General features: G+C 40.1%; 1 protein-coding gene across 1 annotated transcript; it reads right to left on the bottom strand.

Moving 5' to 3' along the window:
* Nucleotides 1-1,116: 1,116 nt before the first annotated feature.
* On the bottom strand, nt 1,117-13,367 carry LOC133151577 (15-hydroxyprostaglandin dehydrogenase [NAD(+)]-like). The gene is made up of 7 exons (XM_061274736.1): nt 13,007-13,367; nt 12,512-12,635; nt 8,066-8,172; nt 6,197-6,293; nt 3,620-3,696; nt 3,344-3,507; nt 1,117-1,468 (listed from the first exon to the last, which is right to left on the bottom strand). Exons 1-7 carry the CDS (start codon nt 13,097-13,099, stop codon nt 1,345-1,347), a joined length of 786 nt encoding a protein of 261 aa, XP_061130720.1. The 5' UTR covers nt 13,100-13,367; the 3' UTR covers nt 1,117-1,344.
* Between the last annotated feature and the right edge of the window lie 3,119 nt (nt 13,368-16,486).

Consider the following 16,486-nt stretch of genomic DNA (forward strand, 5'->3'; position numbering starts at 1 on the left):
GGCAGAAGACACTCCTCACAGAGCCTGTGGCTCGCTATTTATTCTTCATTTTGCATTTTAAATGGTAAAATTATTACCGTTTTTTTCCATGTATAATGCGCAAAATTTAGCTAATTTATTGTCCTAAAATCTGGGGTGTGCATTATACATGGGTACAAAAAAAATAAATATTTTTTCTCAAATTTTTATTTTATTTTTTTAAAATCCGGATATCATACGGAGGCCGCCATTACAGATGTGCTTTCTTCTCTGCTGTTCACTTCAAACACACCATACGAACACAATGCTCTCATATCAGACGCTTGCTAGATCACCTCCTCGTTTGCTGTCACAATGTACCCTACACAAATCCGAAACATTTCTTCGCTATTGAGTATGCTAGCGCATGCGCAGTGATACTGACCGGCAGAACATCCGGTTGTTTCCAAAGATGATCTTTTTTCTGAAATAATTTTACCTTCACGGACTTAAGTAGGAGTCAAAATCTAGGTGCGTATTATACATGGGTACAGGCTTTTTTCCAGCATCAACATGCCATTTTTAGGGTGCGTATTATACATGGGGGCGCATTATACACGAAAAAAAAACGGTAAGTGTATCAAGTTTTAGAGGGAAAATTTTTAAATAAAAAGCCAACCAAGCCAACCTCAACTTCGCGGATTTCACGTATTGCGGGCATTTTCAGGAACGAAACCCGCGCAATAATCGAGGGAACACTATTTATACAAGCACCCTAAAAGATAAATGCTATAAGACCCTTCAAACCTAGCACAACTGGCGCAATTTGCTCATAATGAGTGGGCCACAATACCCGGTCAGAGGTGTATGTCTCATTGAAAGTTCATTGTAGTCATTACTTTATCAAGTCATATTTGTCATCATTTTTGCCAAGGCCAATTTCATGCATTTGGTTTTCAAAATAATTCTGATAAAACAATTCAAAAGTAATATCTGATTCTCATTGTCTGTTTTGCATTCCATTTGAATGTATTACTTTTGTCAGATTCTATGACCACTGTGTTTTTTTTGGGTGGTGGAATAGCGGCCGGAGGTCCATTGTATTGCACTTTTAGTTTTCTGAGGGTTGCATTGGTAATAAAGCTAGTACTGCATTCATTCTATTATTTTGTCATAGAAATTAGTTCCTTTATTTGTATTGACATATTTAGGTAATGTTCAAGCCACGTTGTGCACTAGAATCCAAACATTTGTGGGTTATATACTGATAGGATTCCCACCACATGTCCTGACATATCAGACTGTGATGTTCCAGTCTTTCAGGTTACAGCTTTGTACCACTGCTCTCTTCAGCTCTCCAGCACGGGGTAAACCATTATGCAATGGTCACGCAGACATGGGTTCATAAGTGTGGAAGTGGATTCCTTTGGAGCATGTAATCTTCATCACTGCACCGTTTAGGCTGGTGTCGTTAATCAATCTCATCATACCTTCTGCGATCATTGATGGCCTGGAGATGAGGAAGGAGATTGGTATTAAATGACATTTAAAAACAACAGCACTTAGATTAGCATAGACGAGAGCAGGCATGTCTAGCTCCCGTCCTGGAGGGACGCTGTCTTTTCATGATCCCCTGCTGCAAGACACCTGATTCAAATAATGAATTCATCAGCAAGCTCTGATGAAGCTTGATCATGGAAAACAGGCAGGACAGCAGCACTCCAGGACTCAGTTTGGACACCCCTGCACTGATCTGGTTTAATCATTGGTACTTATCTGGAGAGGCCTCTTTACTATTAAAAAGATTTGCCAACATCTTGCACTACGCCATAAAATACTCCCCAAAATAGCAACTGTTATATCAGCCTCAAATATGGATTGGTGCTTGTAGTGTGTTTGACTTTCTTATTTAAACAATGTTTATCATCACCTCTGACACTACTGGTTCACTGATCTTCTTTAATGTGAGTAATTTAGTGTCACAAGCCACTTGTTGGCTGATTATAACTACACTATACATGAATTTCCTCAAAGACAAAACATCCTCCCAACTCCAAACAACATAAACAACTTGACAGTAACAGGAATCTAAACAGAATAGGGTAAAAAAAAGCCCTCTGTGCTGTCTTCCATACTTTTCAACAAATGGTTTAACTACATCTTTAAGAACTATATCTGGATTTATTGTCAGCCTTTTGATGTCCTGTATTCAAATAACATATTGCGAACTGAGTTAATTCATAGGCCACAGATTCATACATTTTCATTTCAACCCAATTTTCTGTCAACCAAGACATCACACACAAAGGCCGTATTTTTCTACACTGGCGACTGTGCGCTTGCCGTAAAATCAGATGTAGCTTCATTCATGCCAGCGCAAGTCTGGTCAAGCATTTTTGGGCCATCTGGCCATCAACTCATCTGGCAATTTGGTAAAAGAAAGAAGTCTGTGTTTGGCATAGAAATCGATGCATCATCATTTTAATGCTGGGACAATGGTTTAGTTTGGCATGTTTGTGAATTTGTTGACACTCTATACCTCACTGGGTCTTCCTGGTGTGCCTCAGGGGCATTTTGCAATTTGGTAACAAAAAATAGACAACATTTAAGACAGGGTCAAGGGAGCTTTATTTCGATGCGCAGGTGGTCTAACACAATTTTGGTGTATTTAATCGAGGTGCAGGCAGACAAATTTGGCGCGCTGCGGTTGTTCATGGTGGACATCATGATATTTCATTTAGAAATATGACGACAGCGTGGGACACTCTCTCTGAATCATTGTAGAAATCCATTGATTGAAGAAATTATTATCATTATCATCTCAAATATATTTTATTAGCAGTGCCTTCAGTATTAAAAGGAGAGGGAGGCTGGCATCCACAGCACCCCCACCACAATTTCAAAATCCGCGGTCAACGTACATGAATTAAGTGCACGTTGATTGGCTGATCAAGAAAAGATTACCATAATGTCAGGCACGACGTACTCGGGTTTGTGTGTTGAACACCCCAATTTTGATGCAAATGAAGAACATCACATTAATGTGCAGAGAAAAGTCTACTTCCATCCAACAATGGCGCGGACACACACACAGGCCTGCTGGGTGAGAGGCCTGGTCCTGAGGTCCACCACAATAATATAATTTTCCTTAAATTCTTTCTTGTACAATTAAAATTAAATGATTAACTGTAAAAGCAGCAATTTAAGATGATAGTTCCGTAACTACTTTTATTTCTATTAAATCAAAATAAATGGTCAGCTACTATTTCAGAAGAGACTGTTCAAGCTTAATTGTTCCACTACATTCCATTACAGTTGGTATTCGCATGATTACAGAATGAATTACAACTTATATGTTTGCATGTGTTATGGAAGGCATACTCACTGTAAAACTCCAAACTTGTTCATGCTGCGCTTGAAATCATCCTTGAATTTGACAAATTTCCCCATGTTATCCTCCTGTTCTACTGAGTGGAGCAGAGGAGTGTCGACAAAGGCAGGACACAGCACATTGATACGCACGCCGTAGTCGCTCTGCGAAGATGCATCCTGTAAAATAGGACAGTGATGTCCCACCGTAGACAGCACTCAAAGTATATGTTTGGTTTACATGACTAGCTCCTATCTAGCTACTAATGGTGCATTTGAGTATTCTACTTACGGCCATAACCCTGGTAAAACCAATGACTCCATGTTTTGTGGCTGTGTAGACAGGCTGGTGAGGAGAGTGCAGGAAGGCTGTAGCAATACAATGCATAAAAGACATAGCCATATTAATGTTAATTAAACATATAGCAATAATCTAAACAAAATATCAACAGCTACTCCTTCAGCCATCACTTTATCATGGCGGAGGGGTTTTTGTGTCTCTACGTTGTTGTGTTTTTATGCCTTAATGCTAAGGTAAAAACCCAGACAAAGCACGGCTAAATAACCCCAAAGTAAAGATATTCATTGGGCCATATTTTGTTTAGCCTGGACGCGAATCACCAGGTCCCTTCCCTGAAGCTAAGACCGAAAGTTGGCGGAGGGGTTTTGTGTCTCTACGTTGTTGTGTTTTTTATTCTTTAGGCCTAAGTGGAAAACCAGACAAAGCACGGCTTAATACCCCAAAGATAAAGAAATCCATTGGGCCATATTTTGTTTCGCCTGGATGCGGATCACCAAGGCCCTCCCCTGATGGAGTTGACTGAGGAAAATTAACCAAATGGGGTCATATGTGAAAAGTAAACCAGTTTCACCACTCCACTGTCGATTCAGGTCCTTGGAGAAAGTCATACTACTCCATATATGTTGACTACCTACAAAAGTTAGTTTCCCCATTTATATAGTTTACTGTATTTTCCGCAATATTAGGCGCACTTAAAAACTTAAAATTTACTCAAAAAAACACAGTTCACCTCTTAATGCAGAGCGCCTTATATATGGATCGATTGATGAATTTGTTGATTCATACTGGTTGTACACAGCGCTCTGCCAAAATGTTTCAGTACGTTTTAGTACGGCTAGTAAATTACAAGGTCGCATCGCTTCCCGGCATTACGGCAACCGTGGTCAGGGGGCGTCACTGAATAGCTGTTGTACCCGCGAGGCTATTTCATTTCAAAATGGGCTGTTCCGTTAATGTTTTCGAGTACGTTTACGGATCAATATCCAACGGAATCATGAATAAGCAGCACCAATGTGTTAAATCAGTCTTTAGTCGGTTCCGATCACTTTTATGGGAGAGAGTTTGAGAAACGTGATTGTTTACTGGGGGCTGCCACGACACTTTGCTGAGGCTCATGGGAGTCTGCAAGCTGAGGCTCATGGGAGTTTGCGGGTGGCTAATGCTATAATGATAGCTGCTATATGCACGAGGCTATTTCATTTCAAAATAGGCTGCGCCGTTAATGTTTCGAGTAAATTTACGGATCAATATGGAAGGGAAACATAGGTAAGGAGTACCAATGTGTTAAATCAAACTTTAGTCAGTTCCGATCATTTTATAGGAGATAGTTTGAGAAACGCGATTGTTTACAGGAGGCTGTCACGACACTTTGCTGAGGCTCATGGGCGTCTGCGCGTGGCTAATGCTATAATGATAGCTGCTATCCTTACGAGGCTATTTCATTTCAAAATAGGCTGCACCGTTAATGTTTTGAGTAAATTTACAGATAGATGTTGAAGGGAAACATAGGTCAGCAGTACCAATGTGTTAGATCGAACTTTAGTCAGTTCCGATCATTTTATAGGAGGTAGTTTGAGAAACGCGATTGTTTACAGGGGGCAGCCACGACACTTTGCTGAGGCTCATGGGGGTCTGCGAGCTGAGGCTCATAGGAGGTTGCGGTGGCTAATGCTATAATGATGGCTGCTATATGCCCGAGGCTATTTCATTTCAAAATAGGCTGCTCCGTTAATGTTTCGAGTAAATTTACGGATCGATATGGAAGGGAAACATAAGTAAGCAGTACCAATGTGTTAGATCTAACTTTAGTCATTCTATAGGAGATTGTTTACGGAGGGCTCATTGTTTATTGGCTAGTGGATGCATACCGCAACCCTAGTCAACCTCAGTTTGTTGCAGTATAGCTTCTATTTGATCCACCTTTTAATCCGGTGCGCCCTATGTATGAAATAATTTCTAAAAGAAGAAATTCTATGAGGGTGCGCCTTATAATCCAGTGCGCTTTATGGTGCGAAAAATACGATAATACACTTCTGCTTTATGGTAGGTCTCAGGTCAAAGCACAAGGTTAGACAGGATGTTTGCGGGACAGGTCTGTAGGTAAAAGTACTCACCAAAAGGTCATTTGTTTATAATGAGGCTTTGTCATTTTATATGAACAACAAGAAGCAAGATGTTGATCCATCTAGCAAGATGCATTTCTCTATTCATTCAGTACAGGGGTCCCTGATCCCGGTCCTCGGGGTCTGGTGTCCTGCCTATTTTTACATGTCTCCCTTCTGCATCACACCTGATTCAAATCATCGGGATGGTTAGCCAGCTTCTGTAGAACTTGCTGACCATTTGAATCAGATGTGTTGCACCAGGGGAGACATAGAAAACATGCAGGACACCGGCAGACCCCGAGGACCAGAATTGGTAACCCTTGATCTAATGAGTCAATGCCTGCGTATTAATTTAATTTGTGAAAAGATTTATTTGCTCTTGAAGGTAAAAAAAATGGTGGCAGTGCAAGCTATCTGTCCGCATGTGACAGTGTGCACAATATAGTGTGTAACTGTTTAGTACCTGCCATAGAAGAAACATTGATGATTGTGCCTCCTTCCTTGCCATGCTCCTTACTCATATGTTCTAGAGCCAGGTAAGTCCCATTTATGACAGAAGTCTGTAACAAAATGGACAACCTCATCATGGTGACATTCTTCACAACAGACGTGTGGCACACAAGCAGAAATAAAAAATCTTTAAAAAATTATTATTTAATTACATGTTAATCAAAATTGGAACATTCTGTTCAAACTTAGGAGCGGTTTTACGTCCTTCCTAGCACATACCAAGAAAATCCAACAGAACATCAGATAAATCCCCTGGAAAACAATCCCTGCTTATGTTTGTTGATGAGGAATTTCCTCCTCTTAATAAGCTCAGCAGTCAAAGATGGTAAAGAAAGATAAACATTTCTGCTCTCGGTGCTCAGCCAAATTGCAGAATTACAATTACTTTGCAGTCATACAATAGATCACGAGAGAGACTCCTCTTTTTTCCTTCTCATGTATTTTTCTGTGTGGATCCATTCTCGAGCTCCACAATGCATCACATGAGGCACGTGGACGGAAAATTGATGTGTTAAAACTGAAGACTATTGCTCTACCTAGTTGTCTGTCCAGAATAGAACCTCTGGATTTGCATTAGTATGACCTTTGGTGTTGAAATATTATATACAAAATGCTTAATTACAAATGATTTTATGTTTTGAGGACATAGGCATACTTATAGAAAAAAAAGTGCAAAGCTGATGATTTGTTATCGTAACATTTCACTTTCAACGAAACCTTTATAAATCTCCCAGGGAGTCTAAACATTGCTTTTTTATTTTGTTTGCTCGGCAGAATTTGTACAGTGCTAAACCATCCCTGGCTCCGAAAAAAAGTGTCACTCCTGCTCCCGAGGCTGTGTGAATGACAAACTAAGAGTTGACAGCATTATGCCTCTGGACAAAGAATTGGCAGGAACAGGAAATTAGTCAAGCCACACAAAGGAAATGTAACTCCAAACACCACTAAAATAATCGAGAAACAAGTTTAATGTACACAATCGTTCATGAATTTATTTAAATCACATTTTAAAGGCCGCTCCTCTGGTGAATATGATGACCATCTACTCAAAACACTTCACTGTAAAAAAAAAAACTTTTTGTAATTCACTCGCTGGGTAGCTGTAGTTGGTTTACTTACTTTACTCGTTTGGACCCAGCAGACTTGGTCAGAGATTGAATTTGGGCGGTCTGAAGATCTGAAGCTGACTGCCTATTTGAAGTGTACTAAAGCTCAACTAAAGTTAAAGCAACATAATACTGAAAATTGATTGACCTTCATTTGATTAGGCAGTATATGAACATTAAATTAGTAATGCAAGTATCAATGGGAACTGATTCCCTGTAAAAAAAAAAAGTTAAATTTGATTAAGTATCAAAATAATGACATAACCTGCCTAGCACCTGTTTTGACATAGTTTATATTAAATAATCCTGGTTTATTTTACTGTAAAATGTCATACTGCATCAATAAGTGCTGCCAAGATTCAGATAGCACTCCTAAAACCGTAAGGTGTCATGTTCTCATTTACAGCGGCAGTGGTTGGAAAAGGCAGCTAGCCTGTCAGCCTCCACTGTAGGTCAGGGAGGCCCAATTCTGATTCTCAAGAGCCCCTATCTATCCTGTTTTAGGTGTGTCCCTTCTCCTAGACACCTAATTTAATAGATCAGCTAATCATCCAGTTTTGGGAAAGCTTGATAACGATTCAGATTTGTAGTCTGTTGAGTGAATCGATATTTGGAAGCTCACAAATGTACTTTGTGGGGATTCTAAGGAGTACATTGAAGTTTGCTGTATTAGTTAGCAAAATAAATAAACTCCACACCTATTATCATCACCTCACCAAGTTCACTTGAATGGTCTTCTCCCAGTTCTTTTCATTGTTGATTCCAGCATTGTTGATGACAATGTCTAGACGACCAAACTGGTCGACGGTGCTCTGGAAGGCATCTAAATGACAGAAATCAAATGGCATGAGTGAATGATTTAAGACATTTGTATAACAAGGGATAAAACCTGACACGGGCTCTTATGATAACAATCGTTTAATGCAGGGTTTCTCAAACTACGTCAAGAGGAGCAGAAAAATAGTACTTTTATGATTCTTTTTCATCAAACAAAAACTAACTTTGACAAGATAGTGGTGGAATTGTTTTGTTAAATCAGTTTATGTACTCATTCACTTTCCAAAAACAAATATAAATGGAACGCGTTTGTGATGTGACACACATGCACACAAAGCAAGACGCCGAATGACAAGTACAAAAGATGACCAGCAGTGTTTAGCCTCCATAGAGGCTCATCCTATAGAGGAGGTCAAAATAGGTAGGGAAAATTAGGTGAGGCTTTTTGATCTCTTTTCCTGGAGACCTCTACTAAAGATGACATCACATCACGATTGCCGCATAATGAATGAACCACGTGTGACTTCTCATTGCAATACACAGGTCAAATGGATAGTTTTCATTATTTTATCTTTGCTTTAATATGAACTGTTATGTCTCAAAAACATAGTTTAAATCCGTGGTTCTTAACCTGGGTTCGGCCGAACCCTAAGGGTTCGGTGAGTCAGTATCAGGTGTTCGGCAGAGCCTCCACTGCGGAGGTCTGAACACACCTGAATTATTGTGTAAATTCGTGACGATACGTATCTGAACTGGTCTCACAAAGGCAACAGCACAAGTCACACTGATTTACAGATATGTACCGTACTGGCCCGAATATAAGACAATGTTTTTTTGCATTGAAATAAGACTGAAAAAGTGGGAGTCATCTTACATTCGGGGTCTAGACATGATACCCAGTCACGACGCTAGACGTGCCAGATATCTTTAAAGCGAATGCTGAACTTAACTCCCCAGGACAAAGCTAGTGTTGTGTGCTGTATTTCTGTCTGCTCGTTTGCTGTCACAATGTACCCTACACAAATCCGAAACATTTCTTCGCTATCGAGTTTGCTAGCGCATGCGCAGTGATACTGACCGGCAGAATAACAACCGGTTGTTCCCAAAGATAATCTTTTTTCTGAAATAATTTTACGTTTACAGACTTAAGTAGTAGAGTCAAAATTTGGGTGCGTATTATACATGGAAAAAAACGGTATATCCATTTCATTGTTACTACTGTCTATTGTTGTGCCGTTTGTCTAATCGCGGTTTGTTTCGTGCATGCGCCGTTTGATTTATAGCTTCGGCAAGCTCCTTTAAGTTTGCCTCGCATCGTACGAGTAGCCATTACGCAGCGGCACGGCGACTAACGGTCGGCAGCAAATGTATTTTGTTGTTTTATGTTTGGTGTGTTGCCGAGAGTATTTCATTCATGGTTATTTAGTATAGCGGAACAGTTATGTGCAGTTAGTTATGTAATGTGTGCCGTCTACTAGTGTTGTGTGCTGTATTTCTGTCTGTTGCAGAACCACACACCACACACCCTTCACACGCTTCATACAATAATCACACACACAAGAATCACATTCACACCCAAAGACTCACCCATGCACTACACACACCTGCTCTCACATCCTTACGACCAAACATGTGCCTATACCCTTTTGCCAGTTTAAGCCATATAAGCCACAGTGCCCGTTATTTTTGCCAATAATTCAGTAAAGCTATAAAAACCTAACCACTCCTGTGTTCTGACCGACACCCTGGGGCGAAAAGAGCATAACCATCCGAGCCAACCCCCTATACAGTCCTCAAGCTCCCCAACAATAACGGTAGCAGTTTGCATTATTTTATTGCAATGTTTTTCCTTATCCAGATTTGTTTCAAGACAACAGTTAGACTTCACTTTGATGGTTAATGCAGTTATTGCAATTTTGTTGTTTTATCACAGTAGATTGGTTTATTTACATTTCAAAAACCAGAAGCCAGTTATTTACAAACGTGTTTATATATTTAAATGTGCAGATATTAAGATGTGATAGACAGTTTTTGGATGATTTGAATGAGGCAAAATAACATGCTATTTCTCTCGAATATATTGTTATAATCATTTGTTTCAGATTTACTGTAATTATTTTCTGTATAAATATTAAATTTGGTGTTCAAAAAGTCTTTTTTCAAACTTGAGTCTTGAAAAAGAGGGGGTCGTCTTCCGTAATCCGGGTCGTTTTATATTCGGGCCAATACGGTAATTTGTTTTGAGTTCATGCATTGTGTTGGTTATGTTCTTTGAACAAGGTGATGTTCATGCATGGTTCATTTTGTGCACCAGTAATAAATAAACATTGAAGACTTGAATTTGAAAAAAACACTGTTCACTAAAGAGGGGTTCGGTGAATGCGTATATGAAACTGCTAGGGTTTGGTACCTCCTATAAGGTTAAGAACCACTGGTTTAAATGTTTTGAATAAATCTGCCCAAGAGGGACAGAGAGAATATTGATATTGATTATTTTATATCTACAATGTTTCAGTGTTTTGGTTTTGCAAATAATTTCCTGAAATAATAATAATAATTTTATTGTTACATTATTTTGCTGCATTACACTTAGTTTGAGGTCGTGTTTTAATGCCCGGCATATGATGAAGGGTGATGTCACAGTGGTGAAAAATAAACTAATCTCGTTTAATGGAATGCGGCTTTTACTAGAAATCAACTGCCACGGGGAACGCTACTCCCACTGAAAATTACTGACCAATAATTGCAAAAATTATTTCCAACCTTGGTTGCCATGAGTACAAAGGAAGAAAACTCATGGTATAGCCAACATTATGCCATCAGGCCATGTGGAGCATCCTTCGAATTAAGATCAATTCCCTGTGACATACGTATGTTATACCCCCCAACAGCAAGGAAATTCTTACTTCCTCAAATGAGATGCAGGCAGAAACTATCCATGAACTATCCATTAGAGTGGATGAGAGAGTTGTTAAGATGAAGAAGAAGAGGAGGAGGGCATCTCGGGGACCCACCCTAATTGGTTAATATTGATCAAAAAGACTTTCTGTCTGGGGTTGTAGACCGCCATAAATTAGTCTGTATCCCTTTACTCAAGGTTTTGTCTTATGGCACAACCTGTTGGAGGTCTGCGTGCTTCTTTTTTGAGACGGCACCCGCAAATTTCCAAAGGAAAAAAGCTACTACTTGTAATGTTGTTGATCACCAGCTTTAGTTTTTCTCTTAATCGTGATAGTGTAGATAGGATAAATTCGCTGCAAAACAGGGCTGGATGGTTCACAGCTCGCTTCAGCGGAATGCGGCAAAAATTAAGAAAGTAAAAAAGTATGAATCGTAGCCCCTAACAGCTTAGCTTCTATTCACTTAGAATCACTTTCTGGTGATTTCTGGTGACTGTTGATAGCTTTGTAACCCATTCCTTCTTTTATTACCGAAGAACGTATCTAAACTTGGTCCACGATAGCTAATTTTGAACTAGAAATGGTCTTTTATGCTTTCTCTCCTTATATCTTTTTTTCAGCTGTCTAAACCACACGTCATCTTTAGTTAGTTCAGAACGGTGCCGTTGTACTGCCTCCCTTTTTATTTAAGGATTCAGTACATTTTCAGTCACTTAAGGACCTGTCAATGGCTTTTTCGTGCACAAATCCCTCCCACAGCGAGCCACCAGTTTGTTTATCTCCACATGTGAACAGACAGATCAGGTTTCATCAACAACTGACGAGGTGGTAAAACCTGCATGTGTCAATAGCGGCTGCATTCCACACTTGGCCAACACACAATCAGAAACAAACACACCTGACTTCAGAAAAGTTATCTTTTCAACACATACTAGGTAGACACATACTAATTGACAGCAGTCACACATTTAGAAGCAACGTCAAACAGCATTCCACAGTTGGTAACCTGCAGGGTTTTGCGGTGTCACACATGGAAAGCACTTTCCTTTTGCTCCCTCGAAGGCGCATTTCCCCATATACAGTGCACAATGTTCAAAATAACGCACTGTCGAACCAACAGCAGAAATGCAGCAAAACAAGCAGTCATGTGACTACGTACAAGACCAGACAAGCTTCATTTGAACTGAACTCTGATTGCTGCTTGTCAGCGAGATCCTCAAGTGACCGGATTGTCATAGCTTGTCTGTGGCAGCTGTTCTCACACTCTCAATGTAACCGTCAGCATATGCAAGCATAGAAGCAAGGAAACACTCTTGGGAAATGTTTGTAAAGCCTCTTGGAAAGTCGGAAATAATTTACCAATCCGAGACTTTTTATGAATTCGCTATCGTGTTGGGCTAAAACCATAGGAGCAAGACTTTTCTATTACGGGATAACTATATGAAATGTTCCCTATTACACTATGTCACTCCCACAAGCTGTTACCTCTCAGTAAGTCACCATTGGAAACATCACACTGAATAAAAGTGCTGCTGTCAGCTCCAAATTCCGTGTCCAGTTGTTTCTTGCACTCGTCACCACAGGTCTTGTTCAGGTCAACAACAGCCACCTAAAGGACACAAAAGCTTGAAGGAAAACATCAAAAGGACTCTGCTGATGTTTTTGTTTGTTTGTGTAAAATAAATACACTTGACTGCCAATCAGTCAGCCAACAATCCCCCAGACCGTTTCATCAAAAAAGTCACTTTCATGTAATGATCATTCTATGACAGTTATGCAAATTGGCACACAGAATCTGTGCCACCAGGTGAAACCAAAGCAGTTAGGTCAAAACAGGTTGTGCAGCAAAAGATAAGAGTCAAGACAGTTGTGCAAGAGCTGTCTATTCAGGGAAAAACAATCGGTTTCATGGCAATGTTCCGACAGTGTGAGAAATGGTCAAAGTGATGACAAGAAGCGGTGAGACAGATCAGGACTGACCTTAGCTGAGCTCTGTAGGAGGGACTGGACTACGGCTCTCCCGATGCCCTGAGCTCCCCCGGTCACCAGAGCCACCCTCCCATTCAGAGACATGATCCTATACACTTTGGCTTCTCTGTGTCAACCTATCGCTCACTTTGAATTTTTTCTTTTTTGCTGTCCACCTACCTGAGGACTCACATACCTATCTGACTCCTTCTCTGTCTTTGAACACACTCGGAGGCTCGCTCAGTATTCTGTCTGTTTCTACTCTTTTGGTTGGGTATTGCTTTCCCTCCCCCTTTCACTGTCTCCCTCTCTCCTTCTGCATATCAGTCCAAACAAATACTGTGTGTGTGTGTGTGTGTGTGTGTGTGTGTGTGTGTGTGTGTGTGTGTGTGTGTGTGTGTGTGAGAGAGTGCGTGTGTGAGTGCGTGTGTGAGTGCATGCGTGCGCGTGCGTGAGTGAGCGCGTCATATAGTCTAAGTAAACTGTTGGATAATAATTACAGATTTATTCAACAGTTGTACCTGCCCTCCTAACTCCACCTATTTCCTTCCCCACCCCTTTCTCAGCACTCTTTCACGCTTCTCATTTTCACATTCAAAATGTACGGGATATCCTACAACTGAGAACAACGATTTGGATCCAGTATTAACTATCTGCATTTCCCATCTGGAAAGACTTCTTCCAGATTGTCCAATAAAGTAACTAAGATAACCCATATTTGAGTGTGGTTCCTCCAGGGATGCTTTAGAAACAGGATTCGTCATTGACAGCGTTGAACTCACCCAGGTTATGGGACAAAGGAGAAGCAGTGGGTGCAGGATTTCACTCCAGTGTTTGGTAAACGTTGCATTACGTCGAGTAACAATGGGCTTGAACAGATGCCGTGTAAACATCTACAACTCGGAGAAGGAGGAGACCAGGAGCTCTATTTACTACTATTCACTTGAATACAATTTATATTTTGGGTGTATCAGTTTTAACCTTGTATGAAAAGAACCCTATTATAACAAAAGACTTGTCGTTTTAACAACACTGCTATTGGATAATAAAAACTAACCAGTTAACTTTCCAGTTTGATAAATTATCCTGTTTCACCTCACACATCTTTCAATACAATTTTTTACAGTCACAATTTACAATGACCGCTATAATAATAATATTTGGTCATTTTGCCTTCACAGCCACATGCTTTCAGTATGTCCTATGGCCACTAGAACCACCCTTTAAACACATTCTACAGATTCACACCACACCGGGGGGGTTATGTAACGACTTATTGATGTATTAAATCTATCATGATCTGTCATACAACTTACTCAGAGGAGCAATTCCCATCAAAACACTGTAGGAAGAGCCCTGCAGCAATAATTTGACAATTCAATCCATTCCTCCATCTTTTTTGACTCTGACGTCGCATTTGCTTATAATGTGTACAAAGATTGTGATTTCAGCAACTATCTTTAAACATAAAGACATTTCATTATTATTTTTATTATTATTGGTCCAAAATACATGGATTGCATTGAGTGTCATTTTAGCAACTATCTGTAAATATTTTATTATTATTATTGGTCCAAAATACACTAATTGCAGTGAGGGTAATTATTTTTTGCATGGTTATCACGTTTATCTACCACAGCAACTCGCTCAAGGCAGGACTGAAAACCTTCCTGTTGTTTCCTGGGGAGTTTGGAAGCCAAGCTATCACCTTATCGTGTGGTGTTCTTTACTATATCTTCCCTCGTTGGAATGAGACAGGCCTCATGAGCACAAAGAAAGGTGATCCTTAATTATATGTATATGTCTGTGTATCTGTTTATTGCTTTGTGTCTGTTTATACTTGAACGCGTTCAATGAACGAAGGTTCATGAACTCGTTCATAGTTTGGATGAATGTGAACTGGACGTAGCACATTTTTGCTTCGTGAACGCTCACAGCAACCTTCTTTTTTTGATTGGGGGAAAACAAGAACTACGAACTTTTCATTTTTGGAATGATGAACTTAATTTAAAAAAATCAAATATGAACTATGAACTGAACCAGTTCCTTTTAAAATTTGTGAACTGAAGTTTGAACTAGCTTGTGTAGAAAATGAAATTTTCCAACACGGGTTTAATGAAATGTATGGGTGATAATGCCTGCAATTCAAGATTCAAGAGTTTTTATTCGCCATGTTTGAGCGTGCCAAACAAGGAATTTGACTTTGGTAAATCACACCCTCTGTTCAACATTTAGGTGACTAACAACACTCAGGACATGTGAAAAATGGCAAATATTCTCAAACATCCCCTGATCTTAAACTCCCAAAAGGGCAAGGAAAAACTCAAAACTCCAGCTAGGGGAAATGAGAAACCTTGAGAAGAGACCACAGATGGGAGGGTCCCTCTTCCAGGATGACCAGGCTGCAATGGATGCAGAGAGGACACATAGTACAAACAGTGTAGACAATTCAAAAAAGGTGTGGAGAGCAGGATGTTATTGCACACCAATGACTCTAAGACTCTAAGAGTGGTGTGAGTTCATCAGAGCAACAGCCTGGGGGAAGAAGCCGTCTGGTTTTGGCGTACAGAGCTCTATAACACCGTCCAAAGGGGAGTAGTTCAAACCAGGGCTGTGGAGTCGTTCGGGTTTTTGCACCAAGTCCGAGTTCGGCCTCTTGACCACCGAGTCCGAGTCCGGCTGTCCATTTTTTCTGTTAATTCATGTGACTGCTTAGTCTTTATTTAAGGCTAATTTAGATCAAAATCTAAATAATTACAACAGTTTTGTGATGGCTTTGTCTTTATTAAACATATAAACGAATACAATAAACAGATACGTTCAAGTTTCAATTCAACGACTTGAGTTTGTTCTTAGGAACAAAATCGCCTCAACCCAGTCAGCCTTCATCGCGCCGCGCTGATCAGACATGATAAACTTGAGCCCGGAAAACAGGCGCTCTACGCTGACTTGGCTGATTGGCATTGCTGTTAGTGTCTGAGTCGCTGCCTTGAGGCCGGACGGATAACAATCAGCTGTAACAAATGTAAGATAATATTTTTAATCATTAATTACACCATTATAGCTCAGACATTTATCTAAACACAAATAATTAGTGACGACCCCACAACTATCGAAACACATCAATGATATAAGCTGGGTGACATAATCGTCCTTGACATTGGTACATAATGTAAACATTAGCCCAAGTGCAACTCAACGTGCCCGCATTGATCGTAAGCAGGGCTGTGGACAGTATTCCTATGCGCATTCTCAGCAGCATGATGAAAATAAAATTGAACGTATTTTTTTTATTGTCGAACTCGCTGGACTCGGTCAAAATCAGCACCGAGTCCGAGTCCGGCAAAAAAATTTCAGTTGTTTACAAAAAGGACAAAGATTGATCACGGGATGACGAAGATGACGAAGAGCCCCACATACTACCGGCCTCATTAGCGGCTTTGTTTCTAAGTGACACGGAGGACGAAGAGTTTGAAGGATTTAAGGATTTGG

This window comes from Syngnathus typhle, linkage group LG3 (assembly GCF_033458585.1).
Source record: "Syngnathus typhle isolate RoL2023-S1 ecotype Sweden linkage group LG3, RoL_Styp_1.0, whole genome shotgun sequence".
NCBI classification, from domain to species: Eukaryota; Metazoa; Chordata; class Actinopteri; order Syngnathiformes; family Syngnathidae; genus Syngnathus; species Syngnathus typhle.

Bases quoted from the DNA above. Each gene is read 5' to 3' on its own strand.
- LOC133151577 (XM_061274736.1), bottom strand. From the start codon at position 13,099: ATGTCTCTGAATGGGAGGGTGGCTCTGGTGACCGGGGGAGCTCAGGGC. The intron at 3,508-3,619 runs GTAAGTAGAATA...CCTATTTTACAG, and splicing joins GTTTTACCAGGGTTATGGCC to GATGCATCTTCGCAGAGCGA. The intron at 1,469-3,343 runs GTGAGTATGCCT...CCTCATCTCCAG, and splicing joins AACAAGTTTGGAGTTTTACA to GCCATCAATGATCGCAGAAG.